Source organism: Stigmatopora argus, chromosome 15 (assembly GCF_051989625.1).
Source record: "Stigmatopora argus isolate UIUO_Sarg chromosome 15, RoL_Sarg_1.0, whole genome shotgun sequence".
Classification (NCBI taxonomy): Eukaryota; Metazoa; Chordata; class Actinopteri; order Syngnathiformes; family Syngnathidae; genus Stigmatopora; species Stigmatopora argus.
The window spans coordinates 3,136,583-3,148,605 of record NC_135401.1 but is presented as its reverse complement, the minus strand read 5'-3'; the positions used below and the strand labels follow the sequence as shown (position 1 = coordinate 3,148,605).

The 12,023-nt window shown below is 40.8% G+C and overlaps 1 protein-coding gene across 2 annotated transcripts in view; it reads right to left on the bottom strand.

Moving 5' to 3' along the window:
• Positions 1 to 11,547, bottom strand: part of runx3 (RUNX family transcription factor 3) — a 52,326-nt gene extending 40,779 nt beyond the window's left edge. For both annotated transcript variants that reach the window (XM_077621206.1, XM_077621208.1), the window contains exons 1-2: positions 11,442 to 11,547; positions 11,109 to 11,203 (exon numbers count right to left, since the gene is read on the bottom strand). In XM_077621206.1, the coding sequence (XP_077477332.1) occupies positions 11,109 to 11,166 (58 nt within the window). In that variant the 5' untranslated portion in view covers positions 11,167 to 11,203; positions 11,442 to 11,547. The remainder of the gene's footprint in view (positions 1 to 11,108; positions 11,204 to 11,441) is intronic.
• Positions 11,548 to 12,023: the final 476 nt, after the last annotated feature.

Genomic DNA, 12,023 nt, shown 5'->3' with positions numbered 1-12,023 from the left:
CAAGTGTGACACTGAGAAAATCTGTGACTGACTCATTAAATATAAAAACGGGATACAGATTTTGAGGCACTCAAATAAGTCTGGTTTTCTCGTATTTTTCGGAGTATGTGTCGCACCTGAGTATAAGACGCTTAGGCCAAAGAATAGAAAATATATAAGTTGCACTGGAGTATAAGTCGCACTATCAGGAGTATTTTATTTCCTTTTTCAAGGCTGTAATTATTTCATACATGGTGTAGTACACATGAGTCAAAGTGGCGGCCAGGGGGCCAAATCTGGCCTTCCGCATCATTTTGTGTGGCCCGGGAAAGTAAATCATGAGTGCCGACTTTCTGTTTTAGGATCAAATTAAAATGAAGAGTATAGATGTATATTAAATTTCCTGATTTTCCCCCTTTTAAATCACTCAGTGTAATTTTTTAATCATTTTTTCTGTTTTTAGTTCAAAAATCATTTTGTAAAATCTAAAAATATATATAAAAAAGCTAAAATAAACATTGTTTTAGATCTATAAAAAACTGTATATTCAGAGCTTTTAATCCAGTTCTTTTAATCCATTTATATAAAAAATATATAAATATTATATCTAAAATGGTCCGGCCCACGTGAAATCAAGTTGACGTTAACGCGGCCCGCGAACCAACCCGAGTCTGACACCCTTGGTGTAGTATATATACTTCAACTATCTGTATGATGATATTCTAACCAATTTCCAAAAATGTATACAGTTCCATCCTATAAAAGACGAAAACGTTTTAGGGGTGTGCCAATTGAATTAATAGGTATTAGGCACCCCCCCCCAAATGGGCATGAGCCACATTTGATTATGAAACCTGCAAAGAGGATTTCAAAATAACATTAGACGTCTTCTACAAAAGTATCGCACACGTATTATTCATGTTGTTTCCTTGGAGAAGTGAGTCATATTTGTCAAAGTTCCTCATGATTAGTGGAAGTTGAAGCCACATGAAATGGAACGCATGCAGTGAGAGTCTGTGGCTCAACTATTACAAGTATTCATCAAGCCATCGCCTCCTTTCCCACCACGTTGACACGTGTCAAAGTATTTCATATTTGAGGGCATCGCTGACCTGAATTGACGCTTAGGGTAGTGGCGGGATTCTATGTGGGTTGACCTTTAAACCTCACTCTGCCTAAGAAAATAATCCTATTAACAGCTGTGTCATCACCCATTGCCTCAACACAAAGCCACCAAATAGCTCTGTGGACATAGTGTTGAGAACACGGATTATTATAGTGGAAACCCACTTCAATCCGAGTTGGACCAGAAGAACTTTTAACTCTGTCCATTGGCGTGACCGGACGTTTCGTCGAAAGACGTTTGGTCCCCGGACGTTTGGTAGAACAGACGTTTGGTCCCCGGACGTTTGGTAGAACAGACGTTTGGTCGCCGGGTTCGCTCGCTGTCAAATTATGACAGAGAGTTTACTGTTGATATTTTGATATTAGATATTTAGATATTAAACTCACTCTCTCTCTCTCTCATGATTATAATTTTGAGAGCTGGTTTCAACAGTAACAACCCGGCGACCAAACGTCCGTTCTACCAAACGTCCGTTCTACCAAACGTCCGTTCTACCAAACGTCCGTTCTACCAAACGTCCGTTCTACCAAACGTCCGTTCTACCAAACGTCCGGTCGACCAAACGTCCGGTCGACCAAATGTCCGGGGACCAAACGTTCGAGATTCTACGTTTTACAACTTGCATTTTGTATCCGGAGACCAAACTTTCCAATTGAGGCGATTTGTAACCTGAATATTTTGTATGTAGAGACGTTTGTAAGTAGAGGTATCAAAATGCTTAACCATTTACACATCCAAGCACAATGAATATGGAGATACAAAGCTCCCCATCAACACTGCTACCTCGCCTACTGATTAGTAATGCTCAGAGACATTTATAGGCACACAGTCATAGACACCAAGATTGCAACCAGACTGCGTGTGCAAAGCTTTTCCTCTCTGGGCTGCCACAGCCATCCAAGCTCGCAGCAGTTGAACTTTCCTGTCTCTAATGGAGTCTTTCTGTCAGATCAAACGACTCTCACTGACGAAGAGAGGAGACAGATCGCAGCGCTGGAAGCCATTCAGTCTGACAACCCAAACACATTTGACTGGCAACGCGGCCTGCCTGCCTCAGCTCTGCTAACGCTAGAGATTCCACACAAATGCCAAGAGAAAAAGCGGGGGGCATCCTGACGAAGGCCCCCGTTGCACAGCTATTCCTTGAATGAATTTGCATGCGAGCCAAATATTAGGAAGCACGCTTGGCTTCCAGCAACCACCGAGTCAGTAAAAGGGAGTCTGTAAACCACATTTTTAGCAGCAGACAATGCCCCTTTGTGCTCGTCCCTGGCTGGAGGAAATGCTTTAAACGAGGAGATAAGAGAGGGAAGATGCAAGAGGAGGAGAAAGGAAGATAGATGGTGTGGGATGAATGAAAATGAGTGTCCGTGTTTGATTCCTGGTCAACAGGGTGAACGTCAGTCAAGTCATCTGCGCACTGGATTTCATTCTGGCACTTGTAGATATTTCACTGCTCAAATCCAATTCAGAGTGTCCCCCGCCCGGTGCTTGTCGTTATCGTTAGCTGGGATAGGCTCCAGCACCCCCCGTGACACTTGTGAGGATAGGCGGTACGGGAAATGAATGAATGATTTTTTTTCTGGACTGATTGATTTAAGTGTTGCATGGACCATAACATTTGCCCTTTCATTCATTTTCCATTTCAGTTATCCTCACCAGGGTTGGGGGTGCTGGAGCCTATCCCAGCCACCTATTGGCATTAGGTGAGAGACACCCCGAATGGATTTCCAGCCTGGCACAATGAGACAAATAACCATTTAGGATCACTCTCATACTTGGGCCCAATTTAGAGCAAGGGTGTCAGACTCGGGTTGGTTCGTGGGCCGCTTTAACGTCAACTTGATTTCACGTGGGCCGGACCATTTTAGATATAATATTTAGATTTTTTTTAATAAATGGATTAAAAGAACTAGATTAAAAGCCCTGAATATTCAGTTTTTATAGATCTAAAACAATGTTTATTTTAGCTTTTTTTAAAATATTTTTAGATTTTACAAAATGATTTTTGAACTAAAAACACAAAAAAAATTGATTAAAAATGTACAATTATTCATTTAAAAAGGGGAAAATCAGGAAATTTAATATAATCTATACTCTTCATTTTAATTTGTTCCTAAAACAGAAAGTCGGCACTCATGATTTACTTTCCCGGGCCACACAAAAAGATGCGGCGGGCCAGATTTGGCCCCGGGGCCGCCACTTTGACACATGTGATTTAGAGTGTTTAACCAGTTAGTTAGATATTTTTTGAAACTGGGAACATTAATAATATTGCCCAGATATTGACTGGACAAAATGATTTCACTGTGCTTACATTTCAGTATTTTGCCATTCTGATGTAACGTTGGTGATGACCAAAGCAGCAACGGTTTCCAGTATGAGGAAGGGCTGCGAAAAGCATTATTGTTAAGTCACCTTTTTGCCAGTGTCTATCACAAGTCGCCGCATCCTATTTACAAAGGCAGAGTTGGATGTGGTAAGCCCATTTCCAACATTTCACCAATCATCATCATCAGTACTCGTCCCTTTCACCTCCTCACATTGCTGTCACAGGGTCATCCCAGGTTCTGTCACACTCATTTAAGTGCAAAAGAGAGCTTCAAAGCCCCCCCGCCCCCCACCCCAAATATTGAATTTGCATTCATTTCCCTCCTCAGATGGGAGCTCTGCTTCAAGAGCGCCATCTGACTCACCGCAGAATCCCTCCAGATTCCGGCAGCGAGCCCCGGCGCTGGTTTCCTGACAAGCGTCCATGCCACTTTTCTCCACAGAACCGAGACAACTCTCGGAAAAGTACTTGGCAGCCCCTCTGGGCTTTTAATTGGAAGGAAACAAAGGCGTGGCGACGCCGAGCCTGAGCTCCGTCCGGAGCACGATACTGTCATGCCTCGCAAAAGTAATATTTGGCAGCAAAAGATGATTGTCAGTTATTCCAACTGACTTCTATACGAAACCTCGTAAGGAAAATGAACCATCTCCACATGTCACAGAATTCCATTTTTTTTTCTAACGTCAGAACAAAGAGCGACGATTGAGCACACAGCAGTTAAACTTACAAGTCTGGGCTCCATTCCCAGACCCTCACCCAATGGAATACCATACCGCCTTTAAACGGCGATGGCCATAGACCCCACTTCATTGGATTCCAGGAAACCACCCGTGTATCCAAATTGAATTGACTAAATGTTTCCTCTCATCATGTCCGTCACTAATCAACCGTGGCGTCCCCTGTACGCTGTTAGCACCTCGACGCCATGAAGCTATGACACGGCGAGGGCAGGACTTTCCCTGGTTGACTCAGCGTCCCGGCGAGGCTTGACTGCTCGCTAATCCCCTGATTGCAGTGTTTAGGCCCAGCTTTCTGCTGCGCCGCGGCTAACGACAAGCTAATGACACCGCGATGACAAGGGGCGTTTGGGAATCCAATCAGTAGCGTGGAGTCTGGCTGCCTGGTGATTAGGTTGAACAAACTGTGCAGACTGGACTGTGCGGCATCATGCTGATTAAAGAGTTTGTCAGGCTTTTCGCGCAAGTGTGTTTTTGCCAGATCGGCAGTGTAGCAGGGTTCTTCCTAGAATTAGAAAAGCGGTACTTTTAAATATTGAAAAATTTGCTAAATGGGTATATAGGAATTCAGACAATGGACTGGCAACCTGATAGACAGGATAACTCACTTTTGTCAGAGCCAAACAATGTCAAATACTGTATTCTGTACACAAATTGTAATAAAGTATGAATATTTAGGGTCTAACAATACATGGAAATATGTAATATATCGTGATACTTGGTTTTCCAGAAGGTCTGAGGTCAGAATGAGAAGAGCTACTGTCTAATATATGTCCTATTCGGGAAAAGAATGATCAAAGCCAAAAACGCACCACCACGGTCAGATATAAAACACAAACGCCTGAACTGGGATAATACTGTTAAATATGCAGACGCCACCTTAGTTTACAAAATCTTCCAACACAAAGCTCCTCCTCCACTGCAAGATTTTTGAGCAAAAAAATCCAACACATCAACAAGGGCTGGCGCTAGAGGTGACTGTGTACTTCCCTTCAAAAAGAGTGCATTCAGCCAAACCTGGAACTCAATACCAATTAACATATGTGAACTCTCATCTCTGAACCTCTTGGCCAATCACCTTTACGCTTGACTCTTAGATGAACAAAATTGCGATCACAACACTGTCTAAAACTGTGCTATTATCTGTGTGTGTGTCTAGTATGTGTCAGCGTTTATCTTCGACCTACACAAGGGACTAAAGATGGAAATTATCCCTCGGTTACAATCTTACATATTTACATATCTATGTTCATTAACATGAATATGTTCATTAATATGTGCTTTCCCTTATTAAATAAATCAAACTCAAACTTGAACATGGAAATTGTCTTTTTTGACAAGGAGAGAATAATTACAACCCCATTGAAAACAGACAAGTATACACCATAGTCAGCTAAATTGGATCCAAGCAGAAGCCACACATTTGTAACACTGAAAGGGAAGTCCCTCATAGTTTTGGGTTCAGACCTCTTATGTTTTGTTGGCTTAGCCAAATTGACACATGAGCAGACCATATGCTTGTCCTGACTAGCTATTACGGTCAAGTCAGACAGTAGTGGCCAGAGGAAAAAAAACAACAAAAAATTGCCGCAGTCATCATGTTGACAAGCATCTGTCTACCTGACTCAGCGTTTCGGGAAGAAAAATCATGCGTGGGTGTCGTAGCATTTGCTGTTTATGAGGACATATACCATAAAGATTCTTGTGACCAAAACGCAGAGCAAACAGACAGCGTGACCTTCCATTTCTAGACAGAAATTGGAGAAGACAAGGGCGAGACACTTGTGCTGGACAACTGTCGGGGAATGCCGGTTATATGTTGTCCTTGCCTGGACATCAACAAATGAGCAACTGCAAAATGTAACATTTTAGCTTAGTTTCAAAGGAGTTGAAATACAAAAGTATGAAACTTAAAAAGTACAAAACTTTAGCTGTAAGATAAGATTATAAGATAAGACAAAGTCGCTTGGCAATTGCTTGTTCATATTGTATCAGTTTTTGTAAGTATAGAAACATCCATGTCATAAGACTTTGCCCAAAGTTTGGTCATTGTCATAGAAACTATACTATACCCTGTTTTCCCATATAAAGACTGACCCACTGTTCATTTGGAGAGAGTTGCAAGGACGACAGTCTGTGAGCGGTTCACAGCTGTTCGAGCTCTCTCCCCATCCTGCAGTCTGGTAATAAACCTATTTCCTATTAAATTGATCTCACTTAACTCTCTTAACCTGCTCCTGAAGCAGTTTTTACAGATCTATCATTAGCAAACTGCGTATCCTTGATCTAAAAAAACAAAAATACCTAAACGGTTCCCACCTAAGTTTAAGTCGGACCAGCCAAAAAATACATAACAAAGAGGAAAATTATATATATAAGTCGCACTAGTTGAATTTTGATAGGGCAATTTTTGATTTGATCAGAAATGAAGAACAAACATATTAAAGTAACAAACGTACAATGGAGAACAACAGGCTAAATAAATTTTTGTCTATAGTAGCATCATTTTTAATGATGTGAGAGTACTTTTTTTCAAATTTCCTCATGATTAAAAAGCTCGAATTGCTCCCGAAAACATTTACGAGCAACCAAACTGAATTTGACACCCCTACTTTACCACACTACGCGCTCCCGCAGTACGTACATTTACAACATGGAACACAGTGACTATTATTGACATAAACACATTCTTCACAGTCTACGAAATCCGCACGGCATAAACCTTCATCAGATTGGCGTCAAGGAATGCGCTCGCAGACCACCAGAAAATTGTATTTACGACTACACTTAGCACGACTCGAACCTTGACCCACGTGAGACCCAAGATGGCGGTTTGAGCCAAAAGCTTCGAAGGGCGGAGGCGCCTTTAACATTAGTCAACCACATAATCAGAGCGCCCCTCTCGTACTCTTTGCGTAGAGGCCATCTTGCAAGCGAACCCTGAAAGTATTCCCCGTAAAGTCGTGTTGACAGACAGTGAAAACGGCGAGACAGACCGAAAGGTAAATAAGTCCCTCCAAAACGTTTACAGACATAATCAAGTCCAGAATGTTTCTTCTATCCAATACGCCTTCAGAGTTTTATAAATAGATATCATAGCCAGCTCAAGTGCAGAGCGAATTTTGCTTTCCTGTAGCTGACATGAGTTTTCTATTATTTGCTTTCACTTTAAAATATTGAAAGTGTTAATATCTAGTTACAGATTTCAGCTTGCTCAGCTTGGCATCCGGCGAGGGCCTCACACTCCTCAAGACTTGCAAGCGCCTCCAATCAAGACCATTTATTTATGTCAGTGAAATAATCTTAATCAAATTGTTATTCCGTTTTTGCCTTTTGCCAAGGAAATCATCTTGAAAAATATTTTTTGTTCGTGTCAGTGGTTCTTTACTTTGGAGCCCACCGTAAATCATCAACATGCATTAAAAGTGTCCTTTTATCATACACGTTGTCTATTCAGTTTTACTAACTCTTCAAAATAAAGCGCCTCTCACGTGACTTCGAAATAACAACTATTTTTCACAACTATGTATTAACATCTACTCATATAGCAAAGTATGTGAAATGCATAAAACTCTTTGAACCTAATAATTGAAGTCTCTTTTATTCTGGCAAAGAAAATTTTCCCCAAGAGTATAACAGTCGTGTATTTAACAAAAAATATTATTATTATTCAATGGGTTCTGGGTTACACAATAGCAGGAGTGACATCATTGTATCGGATTTTCCGGACTATAAGTGCCATTTTTTACTAGTTTGGGTGGATCTGTGAGTAACAATCAAGTTCGACATTTTTTTTAAACCACCGACAGCCTGTTGTTGTTTGTTTTTATCCAAGAAAATAGTTATGTTAACAGATGCCTCATTAATACATTGTTCTCCATTTTGTTACTTTAACGCATGTTTGTTCTTGGTTTCTGATCGAATAAAAAAACTGCCCTCCTAAAAATACGACTTGTACTCCAGTGCCACCTATAATTATTATTTTCCTCTTCATGATGTATTCTTTTGCTGGTGCGGCTTATACTCAGGTGCGACTTATACTCAGGTGCGACTTATACTCAGGTGCAATTTATACTCAGGTGTGATTTATAGTCCATGAACTGCACCAGCAGCATTGCTAAGCCTGCATTTGATTAGCGCCTCATTGGTGAAAAGCTCTCCATCTTCTCATAACACACCAACGTTTGGAGTGGACTTGCTCTTGCACCACAGAAGGGGTTAAATGCCACGAGAACAGCAGCTGTGCTGTCTGGCTTGTGATGAGCATGTGTCTTTGGTTTAATGTCTACCAGTTAACACGCTCAAGTTTTAGCAAAGGCCTGAGGTTTCCGAGGTGAGGCCGAGGTCCTCTGGCGTTGCACGCCAAGCGCACCTGACGCGCCAATCACAGGACTGCTTCGTGAGACGACCTAAAATTTTTGCCCGTGAAGAAAGGTACCATTTTTTTTACTATAAGCTGTACGTGAATAAATTCCGTTTTTATTTTAAATCATAAAAATTGATTGGATTTGTTCATAAATAGGCCCCATGGACCATAAACCGCATTTTACATATATCACGCATATTTTCAACAAATGAGCAAATTATTAGCCTGTAAAAATGTATAAGACTCACTGGACTATAAGCCGCAGAGTTCAAAGAAGAGTCATGATTTATAGTTTTAAAAAATGCCTGATTGGATTTGTTCATAGATAGGCCACAGTGGACCATAAACCACATTTTGCATACATTACACATATTTTCAACAAATGAGCAAATATTAGCCTGTAAAAATGTATAAGACTCACTGGACTATAAGCCGCAGAGTTCAAAGAAGAGTCGTGATTTATAGTTTAAAAAAAATGCCAACATTAGCCTTTAAAAAGGTGTAACACTCGCTAAACTATAAGCCACAGAGTTCAAGGAATGCCAACATTACCCTGTAAAAATGTATAAGACTCACTGGACTATAAGCCGCAGAGTTCAAAGAAGGGTGGCAATTTATAGTTTCAAAAATGCCAATATTCTAATTTGGAACAATCTTCTCCAATTAAGTGTGAACACAAGAAATGTTCCAACAAGAGTATCTCCTAATGGCTGCCTGGATGATGGCTATATTTCCATGAGCTCCACGTTGCGCCTTATTAAAGTCAAAGTTTCCTAGTTTCAGTTTGATCCCAGCCTAAAAAACAGGGCATCTTTGCCAAATTACAGTGCCAGTGTAATGCAAGTTGTTAGGCTAACCACTAGAGTTCTACTTACATGAGGTCTCCCCATATTTGAAATGGTTTCAGATTGAGCCGGAGAATTGAATCCCTTTTGGCCTTTGTTCTCACACAGTTCAGTTTCGGACTACTGACATTGTAAATTGTAAAAGGATATTGTGTATTCACTAATGATTTCCACTGTTGATTACAGTTTGACATGCCCCCCCCATTCAACTCTGTTCTGTCTCCAACCCCGTCTGGGGCGCCTGGAAATCAAAATCAGGTGCCACCAGAGTGCATTATTCAAGAAATGAGAACAACTGAGTCCATGGTAAGTGCCCAGAAGTAGCAAATCTCGATTGGAAGTTATCAAATTTTCTGGAGAAGCTTTAGTGAACATTGGAACATCACTCGTTGTCGCTGTGGTTCCAGTGAGACGATGAGGATTGGTCTCATGTGAACCACAGATGTACTGTTTACTGATTTACTGACTCTGCTAGGCTCCGTAGATTTGAACACAGACTCTGCAAACAATTAGGAGCTCTTATGGCTGCCTGCAATTAACAAGGCAAAAAGGTCTTAATGCGGAAGGTGATTTAGCTCATTTCTTCTGCCTCCGTTTGCGGCCTGGACTAAAATGGGTACATACATGACTAACGACTTGATTTTGCTTACAAAAGCCTTTTTTAGCATCTTAAGCAATAAACAAATAAAATTATAGACCGTATTTTCTGGATTAATTCACACTTTTTTAGTATTTTGGCTAAGCCTGCCTAACAGCATCTTATGTTTTTGTTTTTCTACGCCAAAACACGGCTAATGCGACATCAACAGGTCCCTATTTTACCTGTTGTTCCCTATTTTACTATTTAACTTATAATGTCTGTTATATATATATATATGTATATATATATATATATGTGTATATGTATATATATATGTGTGTATATATATGTATGTATATATACATATATATATAAATACATATACACATATGTATATATGTATGTATATATACATATATATATATATAAATACATATACACATATATGTATATATATAAATATATACATTTATATATATATATATATATACATACATATACATTTATATATATACATACATATATGTATGTATACATATATACATATACATATATACATATATATGTATACATATATACATATATATGTATACATATATACATATATACATTTATACATATATATATATATATATTTATATATATACTTTTTTTAAACATAGTATCGGTGCAAGACTAGGCAACATAATCAAATGGCAACCTGTTTGTATGTAAGAGCTACATGATGGAAATTACCATGACAACAAATGGCTATCTCATTAAGGCTCGTGCCAATATAATGCACTCACCTCACCACATAGACCAAAAGTACGTCCTGGAAGTAAAGCAGCTTGATATGTCTTTTTCACTCTCTCTTTTATTGTATTGCTTTGTTCCGGTAAAGAGCCCAATCACACCAAGCTTGTATTCTCCCTGAGAGTGTGTGGTGAGAACACCATAATAGCGCTACTCCATCAAGCGGACAGGAAAGCACAAGTTTGTGTTTGAATCAACCGATCATTTTTGCATCTACTAGCAAATGAACGGACGCATCCCGATTCTACAAATATTGTTGTCAAAAAAAGAAACACCGCATTTAATCTCAAGTAGACAAAGTCTTCCAGGGGAGGGGGTTTGACGAGCGGGGGGCGGGTCAACACTCACCTCTGAGTAGACTCGTGCTGTAGTTCGAGAAGGAGTCAAAGATGCTATTGGACGCCATGCCACAGACCGTCTCTCTTGACTTGACCTCCACCAACCTTGGAGAAGAAGCAGACTTTAGAGGACAGCAGTGATTGCGCTTCTACCCAGCTTGCTGGCAAAAATCAGAGCTTCCTGACTACCACAGGAATCTCCAAAGCCACAAGCCAATCCGCGGCGGCGGCATGTGTTAGCTCTAGCGCACGTTGGAGTTATAACGCGTAGGTCAGAAGTTGTGAAGAAACAGCATCGAGTATCAGAACCATTGTGGCTTTCGAGGGGTCCAGGTATGCTCACCTGAGCTGGAGACGACCTGGAGGGAACGGTTCTTGCCCCGTGACAGGCTGTGGACTCTGAGGTTTGCAAGGTAGCCTGATTGCGCGGTCCCGGTTTCTCTCGCCCAATCTCGGTACCCCGACGAAGGCGTTAGCGCTAGTAAAAAGCTAAAAGCCACAATGCATCTGCATCCTCCTCGCCATCCTCCAAGCACACGAGCGCAAACTCTCTCTCTCCGTGAGTGGCGGAGCCCACGTCACATGTGACGTGAGGTCACCGGGCCTCTCCCTCCCCTCCTTCCTTCATTTTTGCTTCCCTTCCTATCATCTTTTGCGTGTTTTTCCAACTCGGTTTTTCTTTTACAGTTTGTACTTTCCATCTTTCTTAGACTTTTCGTTGGGCATTGACGTTTTTGGAAACATTCTATTTTCTTGTCACTCCAAACCGGGCGGCGGCCTTCGCCGCTGTGGTCTACGCTGAGGTTTTGAGCAGAGCACCCTCCGTCGAGGGGAAACATTGAAATGCTTTAGGCCAAATGCATAACAAAGCCAATGAAATGCAGTCAATATCGCTTCTTGCTGCTCAAGTTTAATGTTTGCCTGA